Below are 25,737 nucleotides of genomic sequence, written 5' to 3'. Positions count from 1 at the left end.
AATTCATCCCGTTCTCCGCCTCCATTCGCCGTTTCTCTCTCCTCCCCCCACCCCCTTCCTGGCTGCTTGTCTTCGAGGTTGGTTGGGCTGGAGGAATGATGGTGACAGGTACATGGACTGGAGAAACAAAGAGGGGAAGAAAGTGAGGAAAAGAGGGCAAAAAATGGATAACGGAAGAGAAAACCATGAAGGGCTTCGTGTTTTAGAAAATGGACTGTAGTTTAGATGATAATGTGCTCTGAAATTCCTCAGATAATGAGAATTCCTTCTTCTCAGTCAGCACTGTGACTAACTTCTCCATTGATCCTGCTGCGGTCGAGGCGCTGGCAGCTGAGATCCTCTGCACGTGGACGTCATGTGTCCTGAAAGTGCGGCCGCAGGGATCACTTCTCTCTTCTCAAGTTGTTTGGACCATTTTTCCTGCAGGTCACTTTGATAATCTAGCTCACCACAGAACTGACGCTGCAAAATAGACTGGATTTCTGCTTTGTGTGAAGTAGGGTCATGCTTAAAGGACATGCTCTACTCTGCAGAGAGTTTTTATATATTTTTTTAATGATAATAATATCTAGTTGTGAGGGCTGCTTGATACAATTAAGCAGTTGGAGAGATTAGAAGACTATTTTATGTTTTTAAGGGAGTTTCTGCATCAGATTGGGAGGGAAACGTTTCCAGGAAACCAAAATGTAGTCTGAGCAAGATCAAGAGGTCATTCTGTTCTGCAGTAAATAAACAGTGAAAGTAATCTAGTCTTGTGACGCGCTACTCATTTACTTACAGTGGTTCTTCAAAAGGTATACTCTGGCTAAAAGGCCAGGTCTTCGAATGAGAGATGATAAAATATTTGAAAACAGCTCACTAGCATTTATCTTGTGTAATTCATCTGAAAATCACACAAATTTATTATAAAGGAAAAAAAAGGTGAGGTTGCTTAATACGTTTACTTTTTACTGAAGCAGAGTTTTATTCATTTTCAGCATCAAGTGTTGCTGAATTCACACCAGCCATCAATCAAAATTGATTAACCTGAAACAAAGTTTAGTGGATTTGCTAATTTTTCATTCTTCAGATGAATCTGTGTTTTAGAGAGGATGGAAAGGATCAAACGGTGGTGAAACGTCTCAGTCAGGTGAAAGTAAAAAAAAACAAAAAACCCACACACATCACTAAAACAGGAGTTTCGTTCGAGATTGATAACAGTAGCAGTAAAAAAAAAAAATTGCAGAAGTGCTCAGTCCTGCTTGTCTTCATGTCGCAGAAATCTCCAAATTTCTTTTTGTGTCTTGACTTTTTCTTTTCAAGGAAACATTAAGGCTAAATTTCACATGATCCTTGTCAGGAAAATGTCTCATCATTTGATGAATAAATATGTGAACTTCTGGACAGCAGAACCCAAACGTATGTTTGGCAAATTTAAAGCAGCTAGCCATGTCCACAGCAAATCAGGATGGTGGCAGCAGCATTTGGAAAAGTAACTCTGGGGTTACTTTTCCAGAGACGAGGATGAAAATAAAGCTATGAGCAGTTATATTTACCCCCTGGTTTTGACCCAAAAGCATTCAGTTGTCAGTAAGAGGTCAAAGGATGAAGAGGGGTTTTTATTTTCAGCATCACAGTGAAAGTATATTCCCAAATCACCAAAATAATAACTTCAAATAATTATAGTTGCATAGAGGAGCCACAGCTCACACCTAAATTTGACAGAAAATCTTTTTGGGGTTTTCTGGGGAGGGGTTTCCCTCACAATCTGATTGATTTGGATATTTTGTCAAATTAAAACGTGACGCGCTGGTGGACTCCTACAAAGAAACGACAAGTGAGATAAAAAGAACTTGAATAAAATGTTAGTTCAAGGGTGTGCTCACTTAAACAGCCGGTTTACCACACCTTTTTTTCCTAACAGACTAGCTTGTTTGCCAGCTCAATTAGGGGTAAATGTTACATTTTATGTCGGAAATGCTTTGAAATTCATGGTCTCCTTTTACATCACAAAAGAGCCTGGCATTTTTAAAACCAAGTGTCGATCTTTACGAAGCTTTTTACTTGGATATTTGTACTTTTGTTCACGTTGAGTACCTTGGCAGCCTTTTTGCTGAGTTTATTCACAAATATTCATTGGTTTGCAGATTCCAGGATTGTTAACCTTCAATGTTCATTGCATATGTATGTACATATCTGACCCAGGCTTCTTTCAGCAACCAACTTATCTGAAGTATCAGCTTCTCCTCCTTCTCTGTGTGGTTTCTCTTCTTGTGGCTCTTCTGAGTGATTGTGCTCTCATGAACGATGACAAAATGGCTTTAACTGTGAAAGTTAGTCTGCTGTGATGATCAAAGACCCCTGGCAAACTTTGCATGATCTTGTCCATAGCACAAACTATCCTCTGATAATTGGTTTAAAGGATAAATCTGATGACATTCCTTTTGTCTTGACAACAAATCCCGTGAACAGGCCAGTTTGAACAATGATCCCTCTATTGCCTTTGTGACGAAACCCCTCATTGTATTAATGCTGCTGTGCACACATGAGAGAACCCCTGTGCAATGCTGGTATTAGTTATTTTTAGTTTGTAATAGCCAAATTACTGATCCTGATTTTTTTTTTTCCCCCATCTGAAATCCGATCTAGGTCAGTTAGGTAAGTCATCAAGTATCTGCTGATTGTCTCAATGTGATACTTGAATTTTTATAGGCTTTTTTTTTTTTTTTACAGCCCAACTTTGTGCAACAAAGTAATTAAAGTCAATGATCTCTGCAAAGATTAAAATAGGTGGAAAACACTGACTGTTTTCCTCTTGGTGTTGCGGTACTCATTTTCTGCCTTGTATAGTTCTTTCTTCTGTTTTGCTCTTTGCATATTTTCCTTTGGTTAGGAAGGTTCTTTTGTGTTCTTTTATACCAGGGAAAAAATGTGGAAGCTTTCTTTCAGCCAGCTGACCTGGCAATGTGCAGCAACAGGTGGAGGAAGGGTGATTCAAGCTTGAGGCACAATGGCGTTTACTCATTAAAAAGATTTCGTTTGGTGCTAACGCCTTAAAACCTTGATATGGGTGACTGCCTACCTCGTTGGCAACCACTTTTCATGGCATGTTGTTGAGGCAACCTGTGCTTAAATCCCTTTAGCCTTCATGGATATTTTAGTATGTCTTGCATTAGTATGTGAAATGCCGTGGACGCCCTTTTTGCAATTTTGCAGTTTCCACTTACTTTTTAGCGTCTCCTCAAATGTTTGCTTAAAATTTCTCGGATAAGACGTACGGTCACGGCTGGGTTATGCTGCCCGTCTCACGCTGAGCAAGAGGTGGGGTACGACCTGTTACAGGTCACCTGTCCATCACAGGACAACGTAAAGACACGCAGGACAAATAATCAAACACAGTCATACCTAAGGACTTCACATAAAACGATCACTTAACCTAAAAGTAATGTGGGGAGGAAGCTGAAATACCCAATCAGGCAGGGAGGGAAACTATGCAAGCTCTATTAAGAAACACTCCAGCCAGGATTTGAAGCCATAACTTCTTGCTTCAAGGCAACAGTGATACAAATTGCACCATTTTCTAGCCCAGGCCAACAGCAGTGATGCCAGACAATATAGCTGAAGTTACAAATGATGGCGCAGTTCATCTAGCTTGGGTGCCATTAACCTACGTAGTGCAGCGTTACCCTTGCTCTTGGAAATGTCTTCTGACCACCCAAATCACTTTTACCAGTGGCGATTGTTCATTCATAATAGTTCTCCACTGCAGGCATGCCAGCAACACGAGTTGGCGCATACATATGTAAATAAAAAAAAAAAAAAAAAAAAAAAAAAAGCAGGCTTCAGAGCTAGAAACCAATGTAGGTGGTTACCCTGACACCAGTCATTTGAAAATGATTTGGACCCAGACCTGCTACTGATTAAATAATTAAGTATAAGTGCCTGTAAGTTGAAGTTTTTACTTTATTTTTGTTTTTAATAGAATATCTGCATTTGTATATGCAAGAAGCTTATTTTCTTCGAAGAAATTGGAAGAATTGTAATGTTTCCCTGAATCCCTAATGATTTAGTGATATAATTTATTATTTGAAATATAATAAAAATCCATTCATATTAGTATTGGACACGGGGGAATGAACAGGGTCTAATTAGTGATTTAGTAGCCAGGTTCAGTGATTGAGTAGACCAGAACTTATTTTTTTTAGTCCATCTTCTGACTGGTTGATGGGTTTAAAGGTTAACTGTTGACCCGATGGTCCGAGGGTCCAGCTGTGCAGCCACTGGAACATCCGAAACTCTCGGAGGAGCGCAAGGCTCCCAATTGGCTCACACTGAGTGACAGTTAATCTTTGATTTAAAGTAACTTCAGTCACTCCCCGCCTCACAATCACTCATTGTTTGAAAGGCATTACACACAAGCCCACACACACACACACACACACACACGTGCATATTTTTACACAAACATGGTTCACTCAAATTTATGTTCTTTTTTTTTTAAACATCGCTCTTTTATCTCGTTCCTGGATCAGTTGAGCAAACAGAGCATCTTATGCTGCGGCAGCTTTGGTTGCACACAGAGACTTAACTCTTCATCTCCTTCTCTTCCATAACCATAGTAACGTCCCGTTTATAGTATTCATTTGTCTTTGTCTTGTAATCCGATTACATAACCTGGGTTCTTGAGTCATTGCTGCCAAGCTCTATTTATAGATGCCAGGAACACTCCTTCAGGTGTCATGCTAATACATAAGGCATTTCTTTCATTGTCCACCCGTTAATTACTGACCTTTCTGCTAATAAACACTTTCTTGTTGGGTGTTTGCTCAGTCTTTTAGGAGCCAGTTGATTTCAATGGCAGCTGAAATCGAGCACGCGGCTGACCACACGTTGTCTTTCTTTCCCTTTCCCTGACTCCTTCAGTTTTTTTTTTTTTGTAGTTTTCAAACGTAGACCCTTCAGGATGGCGTGTGTGTTTTCTCTCTTTCTCTCTCTGTCTCTCTCTCTCTCTCTCTCTCTCTCTCTCTCTCTCTCTCTCTCTCTCTCTCTCTCTCTCTCTATGTGCTCTCTTAGCTGCCCAGGAAGGTGTGTGTTGTTTGTTTAAGTTGAGCTGCACTAGGAACACGTTCACCGATGTTACGTGCAGAAAGACCAAAAAAAAGAAGAAGAAAAAAAAAAGCCCAGAGAAATTTGCAGCATTGTGCTGACTTGACATTAACTCTGGTGATTACTCCAAGGCAGAATTTCCAAATGTCCTTTCGCTGTGGGAAAAACATGAGGAAGTATTCAAACCCCGGTTTGAAGATTTCCTGCCACTTTCCCTAGATTTCTGCATCGCTAAGCAGAAAACCCTTAAACACTGTTGAAAATACGTTTCCCATAATACACCTTCACATTTTCAAATGCACCGTCCATTTTTTTTTTTTTTTAACAAGCTGTTTTTCTCATCCTGGGGTGTGCTTTTTTTTTTTCATTGATGAATGTTCACTGAAAACAAAAAGCATTCCAACTCTCCAGTAAGCCATCTGTGACGTGATGTTTAATGGGGAGCAAACTGTATAAAAAGTGTGACCAATTTTTGTAAATGTCTGGCTTGTAGCTTTAAAGTATAAACAAAATAAACAGCAAAAATAGTCCAATGAAAAATGGAAAAAATGGCACTGAGACTTGTGGAATTGGATTACTCACATATTTGATCAAGGTGAACATGTTTCATTGTGTCAAGATTTATTCCAAAGCAAAGTTTATGTGAAGAGATAGATTTTATCCTCTTCCCACCTTCAAATCGAATTTTTTTTTTGTCAGCATTTCCTACCAGAGGAACAGATTTGTTATTTTTGGGGGTGTACTTAGGACAATAAGACAAATCAAGAAAATACAGTTAGAGAAGGGAGAAAAAGATTTTAAAAAACAATCAGATTTTAACAATTTGGTTTAAAGAATTTTAATCAATTTAACTTAGCTGTAGTTCTAAGTCCATTGTGAAGTGAATCAATATTCAATCCTCTACACACATGCCTCGATATAAATAGTGAGTTCTTTATAATGCTTTCATTTATAATTACTGTTTTCTCTTAATTCCCATTCTTAAGCACCTTTTCAGTGCATTGGTGTTTACTTATGTCAAGCTTACTCCGTTCTTGTGTCTCTTATGGTGTCATCAACTTAAATAAACAAAAAGGAGGATTTGCAATTACAACTTACAAGTAGATGTTTTTCTTTTCATAGTACATGGATTACCTAAATACACTATATTTTTTTTTTATCACAGTTGTGTATAAACTTTTTGTGCTTTATGAAAAAGGAAATAGCATAAAAATGTTAGACTGGTATCGACCAGCCACTTGCACACAGTAGTACCTGTTTTAGCTCCACCCTCATCCAGCTCTCATGGTTGCAGATTTGATTCAGTGTGTGTGTGCGTGTGTGTCGGTGTAAAGGAGGCTGGACTCTGTGCTCAGTGCCCTGCTGTACCTGTCTCTCATGGAGGTGGACTAACACTCCCTGAGCAGGCAGCCAGGCAGCGGAGCGCTGTGGAGCAGCAGGGGTAGATATCCTCCTATCTGACCACTCTCTGCTTCTGCTTCCTCTTTTCTCTCCCACCACCATCTCTCTCTGCTAGGTCACATCTTTCTCAAGATTTTTTTTTTTTTGCTGTGTTCCACTCTCACTTCCCCCCTTCTGTTCTGTTTGTCTTTGCTTCGTGGAGCTCTGCAGTCCTTCGGTGCCAACTTTCTGAGGCTTCAAATGGAATGAGGATATTTGTTTCATGAATTATACCTCTTAATGTGTCAGACATTTAAAGGATGGCTTAGGCTTTTGTTTGTCTGACTCATTAAGTGCCTTTTGTGCTGTTGATTCATGTTGTGCTTAAATTCAGCAACGTTGGGGCTTACAGTTTAAGCATTAGTGTTGCCTTTGATCCCGTCCTGCTGATTTGTGACGCTGCTTTCCTGCTGCTGGGATCGACACCGCTAATCGATTGCCTCCACGTGTCCATGTGTGCATACAACAAAGATATCGCCTTCCTTTGGCCTGTTTCTGTCAGTACGCCGGCTCAGGATCAGTTCGCGCAACAGTCAGCTAAACATCTGTAGCGTTTCCTGCTCTTGCACAGGTTGCAGTTTGGCTTCGGACAACACGATAATCTTGAGTAAAAACATCGCGGTTTCGAATTGTCATAGTTTTAATGTGAGGTTTAAGAGCAAAATATTATCCCTTTTTATAGTTCTGTTTTGTTAAAGTAATAAAAAATATAGCAAAATGATATCAGCTGAGATTAATTGGTTATCTGCTCAGGTAGGATTCGGAGTTCAGCGCGGCGTTACCTTGATAAGAGAGGTTGGTGATGCTACTTTAGTTTCCAAGGCATTAGTATCCTTTTTTTTTTTTTTTTACTGGAATTATTTCCAAGCAGCCAAATATTTGCTTTTTTTTTTTTTTCCTCAGAGGAAAAAGCTTAGTTAGTTTGTTGCAACTGATGGAGGAGGGGCTGAGCTGTGTAACTCTGCTCCATAAAACCAGAGGATACGCTGGTCACTTTTCAAGGACTTTGAACCAAAGAGTAAGATAGCTTAATGGTTTTTTGAATCCATTACTTTTCAAAACCTTGGTATAAATTGATACGTCTAACTGATGGCTAGTGTGAACAGGTAGGAGATTTGTTGTTTGGCCAGATTATGTGGAAAAAACATCAATGACAGAAGTTATTTAATGTCAGAGCTATGGATAATTTGTATATATCTGGGGGAAAAAAATATGTTTCAGCAGTAGCCAATCTAGATTCATAAAATGATCCTGAAGAAAGCCCGTAAATCCCTTCCTCTGCACTCATAAAACAATCCATCCTCCAATATAAGGGTTAATATGCAGAGAATCAGGTGCTTCTATCAATCATAAACATAAGGTAATGGCCAATCTCATTCGCAACAACTGAAACACTAACTTCCTTAACATTTAAGTTCATAACCTTTGACCAGGCGAACTCTGTGTCTGAGCTCTGATTATGTTTAACCTGACCAGTGTTAGCCCTTGCTGTGAGAGGTTAGAGCCAGAGCTGAGAAATCTCACCTAGATCATCATAACTTTCCATAAGAGACGTCATCTGTAAATCTTTATGTCCTCTGAATAATAGGCTGTGATTTGACTGAGGTTAATTATCCACTAGGTTCTGCTGCGGGTTTCCTCCTTGCCTCTTTTACTCATGAGGACAATTTAAAAGAATGGGCATCCAGTGGACTTTTTGATCACAATATCCCTTTTTTTGCAATGCATTCACTCCCATCTCATAGTTTTTGGCTGGCTCTACATTTTCTAGATGTGATTAGATTATAAATCCACTCTGACTTTGCTGTCTTTACAGTTTTATCTCACTTTATCACTGTCACATCAGAGGAAGTAAGGGATAATCTTGGGTCATTGTAAGATTTTAGTGTTGTGAGAATATGCTATTCACACAGAAATTGAATACAAAAATATGTAAAGATTATTTATTTTTATTTAAGACAATAAATATGCAAACTGCTGCTAAAGTAATCTTACCACTAAAGTTCAGATCACGTTTTCTAAATCATTTATATAGTTGTGTTTCGATTTTTTATGCTGTGACGTAAACATAGCATGAACAATAAGTGAAGCAGAAGCTTTCAGGTGATTCCTGTGCAGAATAAAGTTACACCAGTTCAACGAGCTTCATTTTGGTAAATTAGTTCCTGATTATTACACTCAGATCGAGTAGCTAGCCTGCAGTCGGATGCTTGGCAGAGATGCTAATTGTATTTGGCGAACTGTAGAAATCAATTAGCATTAGCAAAATAAAGGTTAGCTTTTTCCACACCATGAACGTCTTTGTTCTCACAACCAGAAATATATGCAAACAGAGACAAGTTTGTTTATGAGCTGGTTTGTACACATCAGGAATTGGAGTGCACCTGAGTGTAAATGGTCTAAAGCACAATTCTTATCACAATAATATTTTTCACTTAATAATGATAATTGGGAACATTACAGAAACATAAAGCTCCTTATCCCATTTCTGCCAACAAAAATATGCATATATTTTTCTCAATGAGGAGAACTCCTACAGTTTTTTTTTCCCTTTGTGATGATAAAACTTCTTGTCGTGTAAGGACCTCGCATGACGGAAGGCAAGTAGAAAATGACAAAATCAACAAATGATTACTGAGAGGTTTAAATATTGCAAGTTGCTGGGACATCACTTGAAAGCTTGAGCATCAGTGATTAATCAGGAAGTAACTATATACATATTCACACGTCATTTTAATAGGCTAGTGTAAAATAAGCTTTATTTAGACAGGACAGATAAGGATATAACTCTCCGTTAGGTATTGTCTTCTTGGACAGACCTACTTTTAAAGAGTTCATGTTAAGAACAATTAAAGTTTTTGCTTCGCACATGATTTGCAGTGTGTTTCTTTTCATACAAAAATAATGTTTGTGTAAACTGAATCCTTTTGGGTCTTACTTTTTGGTAACCCTAAGCTCTGCTGTCTGGTAGAAACGACCAGCAGGTGCATGAATGTGTGGGTGACTAGGAGAACTGGATGATGGGTCAGGTCAAATGACTGTGCATGTTACCATGGCTACTTGGCCTTGAGGTGTTTTCACCTTTGTCGACAGCTTTCGGTTACCATCAAAGTCAAGGGCATTGTAACTGCCTAACTAAAAATAAATAAATAAATAAAATTCAGGTTTTATAACGCTCACTAAGGACTTTTAAGGTAACTATAACACAGTAGTAATGTGGAGGCTGTAATTGGCTGCTTCGACGTTGTGTGCTGCAAGGAGATTTAGGGATTTAAAAACCTGTGGATTTTTCCGTTCTCAATGCTGGCTGTGTTGGAAAATAAGAAAGTAAGAGGTTTATGTTTGGGAAGCCGATTTCTGATTTTTCTCAGTTGCTCTTTTAGGGCTGGGCCTCCTAATGAAAGGACACACACACTGAGAAATGCACACAGTGAAACTGCACCTGCATGCATCACATTCATATTGATAAGAGGGTTGAAAGTCCAGCAGCATCATGTAGTGTGTGCGTGTGCGCAGCAGATTATCATGTATGAGCAACCATTGTGCAGATATTTGTGACACCGTATGGCATTGTGTTTCACCCATAACACCTCACTTAGCTTTACTGTAGCCGTCCTCGGTATTTCTTACACAGGCGCATATGTGTCGCACACGTACACACACACACACACACACACACACACACACTGAGCATGTGACCAAGTTATACTCAATGAACCTTGAGCTGGAGTTTTCATGGTTTACAGCCCTTCATTCTCTCTGATAGGGGTCATAGGTCACCAGTGGATCTGAGGGACTCAACAAAACAAGGTTGTAAAACAACTGATAGGGGAAAGAGCTCTTAGGATTTATAGGTGCTGTATTTTTACTTGTGTTCAGGTCACATAATGTGTTTCCACAGAAAATCTAACATGTTTTGTCCTATAAATCAACAGGCAACAGTTTTCTTAAATGCATATTACATTGATAGAGTGATATATTTCAACCATTTATGTGGTTCCTTTTGATGACTACAGAAGCTAGACATTTCCAAGCCAATTAATTTAAAGTTGAGTGTAAAAAAAGAAAGGTGAACAAAGAACAAAAATTTCATAATCAACATGGACGGACATACAGTAACTCTCAAACAACTGCAAAGCAAAGCTCATTCAAGAGTTTGAGGGATTTTCACAAGATATATTGTTTAAGCTCAACCACCCAGATGTAGTCAGAACATGAGCTGCAATTATTCATTATTGTGTTGTGAAGACATTTCTGACTCAGACTTCAGAAGTGTCATACTTAGGCTTCAGGAGTAAGGGATTAAACTGTTGTTCTCCTTTCAATGGAAGTTAAGCTTTGCATTTTATTTAAAAATCAATGTTTCACCATCTGGATGAATTATGGAGGGCTACATAATCCGAATAGCTTGAGGTTCAGTGTGAAGGCTCCACAGTCAGTGATGAGTTGGAAAGTCGTGTCATCTGCTGGTCACCAAGTGAAGAATCAGTACAGCCATCTACCATGATTTTTGTTTTTTGTTTAGAAAGTCAAAGCTTCCCATTTTGGAAAACTTTGTGGAGGTGCTAGTTTCATTTTCCAGAAGGTTGTGTTTTTTGCCCAAACTGTCAGAAGACCCAATGTCTGGTTTACGGCCCTAAAACCCACTGCTTTGCAGTTTGTCTTGTAAAATGCCCTCATTTTCTTAGAATCTGAATTGTGGGTGTTCATTGACTTTAAGACATAGTCATTCATAATAATTCTTTAAACGTATCACTCTGTATTATGTTTTCATGTAATAATTTCACTTTTTATATTGAATAGGTGAAATAAACATTTTTGTTAAATTAATTTTTTTTCTAATATATTACGATACACCAGCATCATTGTTCTTGTCTTGTCTCATTTCTCCTTTTACAAATTGATTTACAAAACTTTGTCCTTCTTTTTTTGTCTCCAGGCCCAAAATCTGATTGGATGGTTTTGTCAGAATGACAGCGGAAGATCCCGTTTCCTCATCAAACATGAGCAACAACTCTACTCCCTCCAAACCCTCCAAACCTTCAGGTGCCTCCTTCCATCCACTCCAAGGACAGGTCACCCTCCCAGAGGGAGTTGCAGGAGCTCCCAATGAGACCGCACTGTTGTCCCTGATGGAGCGCACCGGCTACGGTATGGTCCAAGAAAACGGCCAGCGTAAATACGGCCCCCCCCCAGGCTGGAGTGGTCCAGCTCCCCCTAGAGGATGTGAAATCTTTGTTGGCAAGATCCCACGAGACGTTTACGAGGACGAGTTGGTCCCGGTGTTTGAGACAGTAGGCCGCATCTACGAGATGCGTCTGATGATGGACTTTGATGGGAAAAACCGGGGGTACGCATTTGTTATGTACACAGAAAAGCACGAGGCCAAGAGAGCAGTGCGGGAGCTCAATAACTATGAAGTGCGGCCTGGCCGGCTCCTGGGGGTCTGCTCCTCTGTGGACAACTGCCGTCTTTTCATCGGTGGGATTCCCAAAACCAAGAAGCGCGAGGAGATCCTGGAGGAAGTCTCCAAAGTGACGGAAGGCGTATTAGACGTGATAGTGTACGCCAGTGCTGCTGACAAGATGAAGAACCGTGGCTTTGCATTTGTAGAGTATGAATCGCATCGAGCAGCCGCCATGGCTCGCAGGAAGTTGATGCCGGGAAGAATTCAGCTGTGGGGCCACCAGATTGCAGTGGACTGGGCTGAGCCAGAGATTGACGTAGATGAAGACGTGATGGAGACGGTAAAGATACTCTACGTTAGGAATCTAATGATGGAGACCAGCGAGGAGACAATCAGAAAGGTAGGATATACACTCTGATTCTTATTTCTTAAATTTTTTGGGGGGTATTGAGTATGTGTTTTTGAAGTCCTGTGAGAAAAGTTAGCTGAAAAGTGACAGAATGTGAGGCAATAAATGCTATATGTCGGAGATCTAAACCTTTCTAGTAGGCCCTGAATGTTTTATTTGTTGAAGAAGAACAGCTGTGGAGTGAATAACTGATATACAAAAAGCCACAGCAGGTAGTGAAGGGACTTAATACCTCAACCCGACTGATATTTTTATTAATAAATTAGATGGCATTGTCTTTTTGTTTTGGTTTGACAGATTTTCAGCCAGTGGAACCCTGGATGCGTGGAGCGTGTGAAGAAAATCCGTGACTATGCTTTCGTCCACTTTATATCCCGAGATGACGCTGTGCTGGCCATGGACCACCTCAATGGCACAGAGATCGAAGGGTCCTGCATCGAAGTGACGCTTGCCAAGCCGGTAGATAAAGAGCAGTACTCACGTCAGAAAGCCTCTAAAGGAGGCGCCGCTGCTACGCCAGAGCCTACCCAGCAGAACTACATCTACCAGTGTGACCCCTACACGTTGGCTTACTATGGTTACCCTTACAGCACGCTTATTGGACCCAACAGGGAATACTTTGTGAAAGGTTGGTTGTTTTTGATGCTTTTCAATTAATATTTATATATGAAAAAAAAAAAAATCTGTTATTTTGTTGAAAGAAAGAAATATCTATAAATATTGATGATAGCTAAAAACTTTTGGACCAGTACCCCTCCAGAGATTTCTGTTGACCAAAAAAAAAAAAAAAAACCCATTATGTTTGAATCTTTGATCAATGTTTTGAAGAATATTTAGCTAATTGTTTGTTGGCTCAAAATCAGAGGCCTGTTGTTCAAAGGCAAAAACTAAACAATTTGATAGACCAATGAATGCTAATCCCATTACCTTAAATGATTGACTGAATGTGGTCTTGGGTGGAAGCAGGAAAATCTTTTTTGACTATCAACAATCATTGTGTTTTGGTTTTCTCTCCAAAGGATCCCCAATGATACAGAACAATGGTAATCCCTTATGTCCATATTCCTACTTACACCTCAAATGAACAATTAGTTTTCTTGCCGTTACATTTTCTAACACCACCTTTTTTTCCTGCTGTCCTGTCAACTACCATTTCATGCTGTGTTAATATAGGGTTATCACCAAAGCTCCAAACACCTCAGAGTACAATTGAACTGTTTTTCAGGAATAAAGCCAAAATTCCCCCCAATGCTTCTCGACCAACTTCTGAGCAAATCCTTTGAGAAATGTATTTTGTACGATCAGACTGCAGCTACTGCGCTGGTCTTAAATAGATTAATCAATATTTTTTAAAGTTCTGTTCAAAGATCATAGGTTAAAGGCAGTTAATGTTTTAATTGCAGCGTCTCTCTTTGAATCCTCATTTGGTATTAATCTTAATTATTTAGTTGTGGTGATTTCTGTAATTTAATGAAATTTAAACTGCTGTTGTGTTGAAATTAAAGCCTCTTATTACTTACGAAATAGAGTTTGGAGGCTGTGTACAATAAGTCACATTGAATTTCATGGTTTTAAGTTAGGGTATCTGATAGAAAAAATAAAGAGATGGGAAATCAACATAATAGTCTTTATCGCAATAACTTTTTTCATTGAAGCTAATACTTCTGTCAGACAGTCACTCTGACTGCATGTTTCACGCTGGAAGATCTTGGTGGCGCACGTCCTACCGTCAGTTTCCTGTATAAATAATTGTAGGTTTAAAAGTAAATTAACAACAAATGCATATGTGGCAATGACTCAGGGATAAATGGAATAACATTTGCATGAACTGCTATGACATTTTTAAGACTGGAGTTTTGTTTTTAAATAGTCTGTTTTGGTCTTGGCCCCACTCAGATTATTTCCTAGCGTTAGCATCTAAAACCTGGAGTAAGTTTTAGATGAAGATGCTATGAGAGTTATCAGCTGTAGGTAAAATACTAACTGCCTGCAGTTTTTAAACAAAACTTTAACAACCCTCTTACATGAAGGTCAATTTCTCAAGTGGAGCTTCCAAAGATGTTCTAAACCCAACGTAAAATCCTGCTGCCCAACAAAACATCTACAAATCCCAGCCCACAACCCCATCATCATATTATACTGTAACTGTATTTTAAGCAGGTTCCGTGCGAGGCCGTGGTCGTGCAGCCTCGGGTAATCGTACCCCTGGACCTCGAGGGTCTTACCTAGGGGGTTATTCTGCCGGTCGCGGCATCTACAGTCGCTACCATGAGGGCAAGACCAAGCAGCCCGAAAAGCCCTATGAACTGATACCCAGTCTGGAGCTTCCTGCCTCCGTCAACCCAGTTGGCATCAAACCAGGCACAAGTCAGTGAGACAGACATACTCGTTAATGTCATCGCCCATCTCCAAGCCTTTACTAATCCTCTGTCCTGCGTGGTTTAAGGAATCTTTCTTGAATCTGCATGATGGCCGTTGCTGGATGGTCATGAGTATAAATGCAACTGAGCATGACCAGAAAGTAGCTGCTTCACTTCAGTCCTCTTTCTACTTCTAATCAAAAAAAGAAATGTGTTGTTTCGTGTTCAGACTGATAATAGTGCTGTGTCAAGGGAAAACAATGGGATTCATTGGTCAGCAGTTGTTTTAATCATTGAGGGAATTTAAACAATGCAGACCAGTGATGCATTCATTTGTTTAAAAGCAGTTAGAGATTAAAAATATATATCAGGAGGAATACCCTAATTTGGACATGTCACACCAAGTTTTTCAGCTTAAACATTTTTCAATCACCTGACATCATAGCCATAATGTTGAGACAAAATTTTATGTTGTTTATAACCTTTTGATTGGTGTGTAATTCCCCACACAGCACCGTTATCTGTTTAAACAGTGTTGTACTTACAGAATCTGCTTCCACAATATCATGCATTCACTCAGTTCCAATTTTGACTTTGTAATGGTTGAAGTAGTTGAAATTAAAACAAATTGAAAATTAAATTGTCTTTCCCAGCACATTTCAAATTTCCATGTTTTGTTTTTTATTTTCATTCAATAGTTTCAGTCAAAATGGAGCTGAAATGCAAAACTAATTTGCAAATTTAAACTGTGTTCCAATCAGCTAAATTATAATGCCAGTGTTTGGAAAAGTTGATCTTAAATAATAATAATAATAATAATAATAATAATAATAATAACAATAATAACAATAATAATAAGCTATGATCCAAAAGAAGAAGGACGTCACAGGAAAGTTTTGAGAGTTTTTCTACTTTGTTTCCTGCCAGTAAGAAGAAGGAAGTGCAGCGACGGTAATGCTCGGAAGATATTCAACTCATAAAGGAAACATCAATCAGGGCAGATAAATCTCAGCACAGAAAACACAGTAGCTCTGTTGGTGCACGCCACAAAAATCTAGTTAAATAAAAAGGTGCATTAACTATGTTTTGCTTATTCAGTCCTGAGAGAGAGTTCAACCAGCTTTCCAGTAGCTAGTTGGAAATTTGTCATACCTTCAGATATTGTCAGTTTTGAAAGGAGGAAGAGCTGAAGACAGTATTATGCTAAGTGGTATCAACGATGGGATAGTAGTTCATTTCCGGATTAAGAGACAGGGATTTTTACATGTGTGTTCTGTTCAAAGAATATAAAACCTTTTGAAAAATATTCAGCTTAATTATATGTTGTTTATTTGGCTGCAGCAAAATGACAATACATCTCAGTATGACTGATTTGGCCAAATGCATACAACTGAAACAAAATATTCAGATACATTGTAGAAAAGCATTCAACCTTCCTCATTTTTTGATGTCATACTAGATATTTTGTTCTCTATGTTAGGCAATTTAAGATTACCAATTTTTTCCTGTTTACTAAATCCTGAAATTATAGAAGAGATTTTAGAGAGGTTGCTTGGTCCTTTCATCAAAGTGAGAGGTCGTCGTACATTAGGATTAGCATGCCTTTAAACAAGCTAGCAAATCCCAGAGGACGATTAAATGTTTCCCAATCTTCACAACATTCGAGGTAATTGGAGGCACTCCTGACATCATGGTGAAATCAAAAGAAATCAGCTACCCAGAACGAGTCTGGGTAGGATTTCCCAGTGCCTATGGGTTCTATGTTCATCTGCTCAAACAACTGTATGCAAACATAGTGGGAATGTCCACCCATTGTGCCGTACTACGTTTAAGAGATGAATATAAAACATTTTTTAAAAACTTTTTTTTTTTTTTTGCTAGCCAGATAATACCATCCAGACTGTGAAGTTTATGAGCAGTGGGATAATATTGTGTGGTGAGTGTTTTGTTGCAGGAGGGAGTGGTGAACTTCATCATCAAAGGACATTATGTGGAAATATTGAAACAAACATTTGGACACAACTGGACATTGACCTAAAAGAAACCAAATTAGTTACAGTATCTGAAGGACAATAAAGTCAATATCTTGAAACCCTAATCTCTGTCTCATAGAAAATTAATGGGAAGAGCAGAAAAGGTGAATGAACAAACTGAACCTCAGTCACATTAGTTCCAGCCACAAACACCTAAGTAAATAATTCTAAAAACAATACTAAGTTATTATTACTTTGCCATTTAGAAAACAGAAATGATTGTGGGAATTATGTATGTTAGAACACGCTGTGTAGGGTTAGCATGTGAGCAGCGCATACACAAAGGTGATTGACAGCACTAAGACCCTCTTCTTGGCTCTGATTGGTTGCTTCTAATCAGTAGCAGCGCATTTCTGTAGATGACACTCAGACCACAGGAAGGAGGCAGAGAAACTAGATTTTTTTTCACTAATTATCTGTCTTATTTTGTACTTTCATGACATAGTGACAATTTTAGCAAATATGTAAAAAAAAAAAATGAAACGAGAACTCCTGTTCGTCAACATGCTGCTTTATCTATGAATGTTGGTAATTACACATTTTAGAGTGGTGCACCAAATTTGCTATGGCACATTTTTTGGTGAACAGTGAGCAAAAGTAAAACAAATACAAAGAGTTTTTTGTTTTTAGTAAATCATTATATTATTTTTAGATGGCACAAGAAAGAATTTTGATCAAAAATAATCAAGGTCAACATGCAAACACTGGTATTATCTTTCTACTCTGTAATGCTAAGTTGTTTTGTCAACATCTTCATTACATTTGACATACTGGTCATTGCTTTAAAGTCATGTATTTATTTGGTCAACATTTGGTCAGTTTTCTGAAGTAGACATAACTGACCAAGATCGAGGAGTCGGTGTCTTGGTTTCTGTGTATGTTGAATCACAGGATCAGCACCAGATTGAAAACTCTTTTGTGCATTTAAAACAATGACTGATGTTGTATTTGCATTGTGGTGTAAAGGTGTGTGTATGTGAAGGAGTAGCAGGGCTTAATCCGTAGTTGAAAACCAACATAATCCGAATCACACTCTAATTGCTGTTTTCATAACTTATTTTTGCCTCTTGTTTCAATCCTCTCCTTCTCTTCTTTTCTTATTTTTTCAGGAAAAAATAAGAAAACCTGCTAAACTGAGCATGATTGGATGCATGTTTGAGCATGGTTGGTTGTATGTGGTCCAGTCTGTTATCCAGGCTTTCATTTTTGTACCTCTCTGTGCACAGTGGCATTGCCGGCTCTGGGTGCACAGTACCCAGTGTTCAGCGCTGCTCCTGCAGCCAAAGTGATGGAGGAGGGCAAAGTGCACTCAGTGGAGCACCTCATGAACCCTCTGACCATGCAGCACCCTGAACACAGCGCTGCCACTGCTGCTGCTGCTGCCGCCGCCGCCACTGTCTTACCTGCAGTGTCCACACCTCCACCTTTCCAGGTGTGTCTTATAATGTCATATGCAAAAGTATCCATGTAAATGTTTACTTGTTTTGCCTCACTACAAGCAAAAACCTTAGGAGTATTTTATTGGACTTTTATGTGACAGGTCAATACTAAGTAGTGCATAATTGTGAGACTAAAGGAAAATGACAGAAGGTTTCATTCATTAAATTTTTTTTTATAAATAATATGCCAACATTTCACATCTGGACACAGAATTTTTTTATTCTACTGTACAGTATAATTAAGAATGCCATTGCACAGAAGATTGAGCACAAATACAAATACACTATGATTTTCTTTCTACTTTTCAATTATTATTTTCAGTGGGTCTATCACATATTCACATCCCCACACATTGAGACATGCAAAAAAAAGTTATGGATGTTATTGGCAGGAACATGTATGCGTTTTTTTTAAATGTAAAAATTCAGAATATCCCATCTCATTCAAGGTTGCACAATATCCTCCAAGCTTTGCAAAATCCAAGTCAAAACAGCTTGGATTTTTAAGATGTGTACTCTTAAAATCTTGGTAAATTTTCCTATATTCCTATCTAAATCCAGTTTATCTGTCCTTCCTCCTGACCTAGGGCCGTCCAATCACTCCCGTCTATGCCATGGCCCACAACATCCAACGCATCCCAACCGCTGCCAGCCTGTACGGAGCTGGGTACGTTCCCATCGCTAACTATGCTGCCAACACAGCCGCTCTGGCTGCCCTGCAGAAAAATGCCGCCATGGCAGCCACGGCATATGGAGGCTATGCCGGCTACGCCGTGCCCCAGGCCTTCCCCACCGCGGCCTTCCCACTGCCCATCCACGACGTCTACCAGTCGTACTGAAACGGGGGCTCAGATCGAGTCGTCCAGTGACTGAATCTCAACAGCATCTGTCCACGCCACAAAAACATCTCTTGAACTTGATCTCTAATGGGATACGTAGCAAATACTAAGACTGCAAGACTGGGACAAAATTATGGCCTGGTATTTTCCATTAGTCGCTGCCATCCTCTCTTTATTCCGGGGCTAGAAAGGGGAGCAGCTCTGTTAGACAGCGTCACTGTTTTATTTTCTGAATTTTGTAACACACTTCAAATGCTTCCTCCTGCAACAGTAACCACAACTCCAATAATATTCATATTGTCTCTCTTTCATTGCACCATCTTGTTGCTGTTGCAGCAGGGACATTTACGGTACTTTTTGAAGTATTTATGAAGAAAAGACGCATTATTAATGCTTTATTCCTTTAGCTTTTTTTTTTTTTATCTTGGTATTCTTTTTTTTCTGGAACAGATCTATACACTGTGTAATGTATGAAAACAAAGAAAGCGAAGTAAATGGAAAGAAGGAAAAGGTAACCAGGAACTACTGATAAGATGATACCACTGTCTTTGGATATATCCATTTTTGTAGTTTTTTTTCCATTATTATATAGTATTCTAGCCAGTTTTACATGCTGTAGGTGATGCTGTCCATGCTGGTTGAATGTGTATTGCTTTTTATGTGCCCAATTGGTACTTTTTGGTGTAGTTTATTTTGTGTGTTTCAGTTGTTTTAAATGAAGGTTTTAGGTCTTTTTCTTTTTCGTTCCCTGATTCTTTTGTCCCTGGTTATGACCTTCTGAAACATGTGTCTTAATGTTGATACACTATAAAAACTGCTGGGTTTAAAACAACCTAATTTCGGAGCATACCATTAACCAATCTGCGGGTCAAATGTAGCTCAACCCAAGCTTGCATATACATTTGGATTAAATTGAAAGAGTTTTAGCTTTTACTTAGCTTAGCATTAATAAAAAATATCAAATTTTAATAAATAAAATATAGAAAGAAAGGGAAATAATTATGTACTGAAAGATTGTTAGTGGCAAACAATTCATTTTGGATAAAAGACAAATCATGCTCACTATATGACACTATAAAATTATTTTTCCTTCCAGCAGATCTTTTATTAAACTCAAAAGTTAAAAATAATTGAATAGAAACATTTAAGAAAATGGTAACTTTAAAAGATAATTGCAAAGAAACTTAAAGTAGATGTGAAAACCTGTTTCTTCAGCCCACTTATATTAACTTAAATTCTTTAGTTGAAACATTAGCTAGTACTAGCATGCGCTGACTACTTAGCAGGTACTAAGGTACTAGGCTAATGTTAATCTTGAGTGACTAAGCTTGTTCTTTAATGCTAACACTAGTCAATAACACAACCCACTGACATAAACATAACAACACAGCATTAATTTACCATCTTATCCGCTGGTATTTCATCCAGCAATGGTTGGTTGTTTCGTAGTTCAAAATGTCGCTCTGTAAACCGACAACCTGGGCCATAATTGTTGACTAAGTGATTGGTTGAAAATACATAAACACTCTCCCAGCAGCACAAACCCAACATTTGGGGTAAAAAACTAAAAAAAAAGCAACCTGCAGTTTTTGTGTGTGTACATTTTAAAGATGGGAATCCGAAAGGCACAAAAATGAAAAGCAAACTGGAATACATCATGTGCCTTTAGATGTTCCCCATCATTAGAAACTGTATTAGTAGGGGACTAAGACTGAATAGATGTTTGTTTTCCTTCAGTTAAGTATATTTTATTAATGTTATGAAATGCTTGAGTCTTGAAAGGTGAACAAATATGTTTGTTTTTCTTTAAGAACTGGGTCCCTACACTGCTTGGCCCATTTCCATTTTTGCCAACCAAATACTTAGTACACCCCAGTCGGATGACTTCAGAGAGACTCTTTGCATTTGGCTGCAGTGCCTTACATCACCGTACAGTACGTGCCTTTAGAAACAAAACAGGGCTGTGAGGTTGACACCAGAAGGAACAGACTCCCATCTGTGCATGGCACCTGAGTCTTCTTCTATTTGTATTTCCAGTAAACTTTATTTTTGTTATTACTGTATCATAGTGAGATGAGTGGGTTCGAGCCTCTGGAGTCAGATGTCAGAATGCCTCTGCAGTATAACACTCCTGCCTCCCTCTTTATTTCTCCAAATCGCTCTAGAACCGAGGTGCACTTAAAACGTATTTATAACTGGCACGGAAACGCCACCTTGAAATGAAGAGATATTTAATACAGAGCATGAACTCATGAATGGATACGACTAGTTTGGCTGTTTATTTTGGAGTGTTTTATTAATGTGTGAGTTTTACTTTGCCGACAAAAAAAAAAAGAAAGTCTTTAAGATGTGGGGTCTTTTTTTTCTTTCTTTTTTTTTTGGGCACTTGTGAAACTTCAAACTTTGCTTGCAAGAAGTTTAAAACTGGAGCAATACCTCACTCTTCAATATGCAAGTAGGTATGCAATGTGCTGGTTGTAGTGAAACCTCCAAACTACTTCAAGCAGCTGCTTATCAGGAAGTCACTGTCATTACAGTCACATAAACAGCGGTGAAAATATGTTCTGAACCTGTCAACGTTTTCCCAGTAGTTACCATCACGTCTATGGTGGTCACAACCCAAGTAGTCAACACATACAGAGGACATCATAATAGATTTAGTGTGGGAGCCAGAGTGGGAATTCAGGGAATAAGTATTGAAGATGTTTACCGAGTTGCTCATTCCTCAAGAGACAAGTCTTGTTTTGGTAATTACTACTTCAAGATGTTGTCCACATGCTGACTTCAAATCTTTCTTTTCTTTCTTCATAGATATCCCACTGGATTAAAGTCCAGTGATTGACGTGGCCACTAAATGCTTTTTTCTCTTTCTTTGAAATCAACAGTTTCCAATACTAATTCGAACCAATAGGAAACAAGATTGCTTCTCAAATTCTCTTAGATTTCAGATGTTTTCTTAGCTTTTTACTTTTTTTTTTTACATCCTTTTATTCACATGTTCAATATTTATTCCCTAGAGAAACACTTTGATTTCTCTGTACACATACATAACTTGGGTTATTTAAGTCAAAAGGTATGAAATTGACCACTTAAGAACATTTTGTTATACTGAATACTTATTTTCTCCGCTGTATAATCTTTTTTTTAATGTAGGCTTGTATTTTCACTCCAGTTTTAGGTAGTTCCTTTTTTGCCATCTTTTTATTTGGAATATTCTTTTACTTTCCACATTTTTGATGACTACACACAACTCTGAAAATTGTGGAGAAAATTGGACTGTTGATAAAATAAGTTATTTGTTCCAAGATGTAAAATGAAAAGCAAGCGTGTTGTCTTGAGTTAATAATCTTACTCCAACTTGTCCACTTTTTTTTTTTTTTTTGCTCCAATTAAACTGGACTTCATGTAGAGGACTAACTGCTGTTAACTGCTTTTATGATGAAGACAGAAAGTCTGGATATATATATATATATACATATATTTAATATATGCATTACATTTGTTATGTATGAAGTAAAAAAAAAGTATAATATATTTCTTTACTTATTTACAACTTGAGTAGGGATAAAAGTCAGAGTAACAAAAGTAGAAAAATATATATTTTTTTCCTCTTTGTATTACTTTTTTTTTTTTTTTTTGCCAAAGTGAGCAATAGTTTTTAGCTTTTAACATTTATTGTAATCTTCTAATCTGTAACCTAATGTACTTTGGTGTTATGAGTGGGAACACAAAGAACCTTCATGTTCAGCTACTTTTTAGCAGTTTCAGCAAGGATTAAAAGCTGGCTCATTGAAGTGTTACAACCCTGGCATTTTTAGCTGGTTGTGTTGCAACTCTGCATGTTAGTTTTGTCCAGAGAGTCCAACAATGATTTAGCTGCCTTTGGAGTTAACAAAAAGGCAAAAAAAAAAAAAACATGTCAGTGAAGTGAAGTCTAGACTAACATAGGTGTAAACTTTTAACTCCTCCTTGTGTGCCTTATTGCCAAAATGTCTTTGCTAAAGCTTTGTAGACTCATGCAGACTTTTTTTTTTCTATTAGGAGGTTTGTTAAAAAGAAATAAGACCTTGTTCTTCATTGTTATATTTATAGTGAAAAACACAGTAAATAAAATGCTTTTGAAAGGATGCAGGGTCTTTGATAATTATTTTTTGATTGCATGCCATACTTTTCTATGCCTTTTTCTCACAAGGACATTTTTTTTTCTTTTCAGCTGGCCTGGTTTTAGATTAGACAGAATAATAGCAGAGTGGTAACTGAGTAGCTTCTGATAGCTTCAGAGGTAACCCGTCTCTGACTTCATAGATCAGCAATTGTTGAGAAATGGCTGATGGGGCACAAGAAAAAAAATCTTTCATAAATTCTGGTGCTGCTTGTTACCTTTACTCCAGATAAATGTGCATCACCAGTGAGAGCTTCTGGAAAGATCTGGGACTTACAATGTGGGGCAATGGCAGCGGGAGAGAGTTCAAATCTCTGCATTGTCAAGTTTTAACTAATTGCTTCCTAAATGTATGAAATAAATCCATCCGTCTGTCCATCCATCTACATCACCCTGTCTAGCAGCACACTCCAACTCAGGCTGGTGGATCTCCATGTATTTCCAATTCAAATGTAATATGTATATAGCAGAAACCAGATGAACTGTCATTAATCGTCTGATGTTAATCAGACTGGATTATCAAAATTGCTTCTTTTGCTAAATACCAGACTAGTGACAGAGATATTTTTATTTCTTTAAATCCTTCATTACATTCGAAAGTAAAAAGAGGAAGCTTGCCAATGTAAGACCACAATTCCATCTGTGAAGTACACAACTGGAATCGGAAGACTGACGTTTCGTGATTGTTTTCCTGTCGGAGGGACGTGTGACAGATGTCCTTGAAGGGATCTTTCTACCTTTTATGATTGAAAACCGTTACCTTAAAATTAGAGGACTTCCAGGGAGCTTCACACTCGGATGTAAACCATTCCAGTTGACGTTGGAGGTCATGGCTTAAAAATGGCGACAGAACCACTTTGTATGGAAAACTCACATTAAAACCCTAAGGTTCTCCAAAGAGACACCTTCTTTTCTCTGACTGCGTCTCAAGATTCTGTTCATGAACGACACAAACAAGGTCAGCGATAAGGAGATGCCCTGACAGAGTTCAGCCTCTACTGGGAACAAGATAAACTTTGTGCCAAGAGTGAACCACAAGTCATTTTGTGGTAAAATGTATGTAAAATGTAGTACGTTAAAAAATATGATTCAGTGACCTATCTGCTGACCAAACTACATACAGTTTCAATTTTGCAAAGTTAAGCTATAAATGTAACAAGAGCAAAACATTTGGGCTGCTCAAAATGATGGACTAAAAAAATTTCAGTTGCAGAAAACCATTGTCATAATAAGTCATTTTTAGGATATCATTTTTAATGATACATTTTTAAAAGAAACACAGCTCTGTAGTCATACATCTGCATAGAAAAATATTTATTGGCAGCTGGGGTTGTACATTAAACATTGAGAGGGCAACACTTCTCTCCCAGACATTGAGTTGTAAGAAAGAATGCTGTAAAAAGACACCATGAAACACTATAATGAACAAAACCCTGCTCTGAAGTACAGTTTTGTAAAAATGACCATTAGTCGATTAGCATGTAGAACATTTTTTATCAACAGTATGAAGCTTCCTGTCTGACATCTAAGGTTTCTTGTATGATTGCGAAACAGTTTAGTTCTATACAACACTCCATCAGCTCATTTAGATCTATTTATAGCTCCTTTAAGGTTCTGTATCAGTTTAGAATCGTACTGAGTTCTGACTCAGCCATTGTAACAACTTGGTTGTTTTTCTTTTTGCGCCCATAATGCTGTAGATTTGCTGGTGTTCTTTTGATCATGTTCTTGTTGATGACCAAGCTTAGCTGTCTGAAAGACTGCATAAGTCCAACTGAAAATATTTGGTACAGAGAGGAGTTCATGGCCGAACCAATGACTGAAAGGTTCTAAGGGGCTGTGACTGCAAAATGTGCCCAAAACGCCACCCCTGTTCAACTCTGTTGGTATACGGTTTGTATTGAGTTCAGAGTTCTCAAAATACAGTGCAGTGCATTATGTGTTGATTCCAGAAGTCTTGGGGTCCACTCACTTTGCAAATGCACATCACACTAAGTTCTTTTCCAATAAAAGAGGGTTTCTTCTAGTAATTCTTTCCAAAAAGGCCATTTACCGTTTCACATTTTTATAATTGTACTGTCTTGGATTTCAAAAATGAATAAGCCAATAATGGCCTGTAGCGTATTGCAGCTCCTAGGTTTTTTTTGGAAATTTTTGTATGGTCTTAAGCACAGGGTGAATCTGCTGGAACAACCATATTTGGAAAGTTTTGATTAATCAATCATCTTCAGTAACCCCTAAAGGACAATTATTAGGCAAACTATAACAAAAAAGAAACTCTGACATAACCCATTCCGTACACACATAAGACATGAGGCAACTTTTCAAAAAGTGTTTCCAGTTGTGGATAGTCTGTCCTACCTCAAAAGTATTACTTGATGACAGGCATAAGAATGTATTCCTTAAAAAAAACAACAACATATTATTGTTGATGTCAAACACAAGAACTAGTTTTAGTATTTCTTTCTCTTTATCTTATTTTTATTAAAACAAAAATATCTGAAAATTATTTCAAAAACAATTCGGACGGTATTCAGTCAGTAATGAAAACACACATCACAAA

At 38.1% G+C, this 25,737-nt stretch overlaps 1 protein-coding gene and 1 long non-coding RNA gene across 15 annotated transcripts in view; one reads left to right on the top strand and one right to left on the bottom strand.

The window, feature by feature from the left end:
- rbm47 (RNA binding motif protein 47) overlaps positions 1-21,272 on the top strand; it is a 47,648-nt gene extending 26,376 nt beyond the window's left edge. For 7 of the 14 annotated variants that reach the window (XM_015032309.1, XM_015032303.1, XM_015032301.1 and 4 more), the window contains 6 exons: positions 11,465-12,332; positions 12,639-12,969; positions 13,361-13,384; positions 14,499-14,708; positions 17,961-18,166; positions 18,761-21,272. In XM_015032309.1, coding sequence (XP_014887795.1) covers positions 11,496-12,332; positions 12,639-12,969; positions 13,361-13,384; positions 14,499-14,708; positions 17,961-18,166; positions 18,761-19,012 — 1,860 coding nt within the window. In that variant the 5' untranslated portion in view covers positions 11,465-11,495 and the 3' untranslated portion in view covers positions 19,013-21,272. Of the gene's footprint in view, positions 1-6,450; positions 6,527-9,125; positions 9,720-11,464; positions 12,333-12,638; positions 12,970-13,360; positions 13,385-14,498; positions 14,709-17,960; positions 18,167-18,760 lie in introns of those variants that run through there. The other 7 variants (XM_015032307.1, XM_015032308.1, XM_015032310.1 and 4 more) reach the window with 7 other exon arrangements.
- On the bottom strand, positions 15,386-17,954 carry LOC106947369 (uncharacterized). The gene is made up of 2 exons (XR_001424972.1): positions 17,860-17,954; positions 15,386-17,822 (listed from the first exon to the last, which is right to left on the bottom strand). It is a non-coding gene; the product is annotated as an uncharacterized LOC106947369 (long non-coding RNA).
- Positions 21,273-25,737: the final 4,465 nt, after the last annotated feature.

This window comes from Poecilia latipinna, unplaced genomic scaffold (genome assembly GCF_001443285.1).
Source record: "Poecilia latipinna isolate Pla-1442-1.1 unplaced genomic scaffold, P_latipinna-1.0 Scaffold237, whole genome shotgun sequence".
In the NCBI taxonomy this organism is placed as follows: domain Eukaryota; kingdom Metazoa; phylum Chordata; class Actinopteri; order Cyprinodontiformes; family Poeciliidae; genus Poecilia; species Poecilia latipinna.
This window is presented reverse-complemented; position numbering and strand designations above follow the sequence as displayed.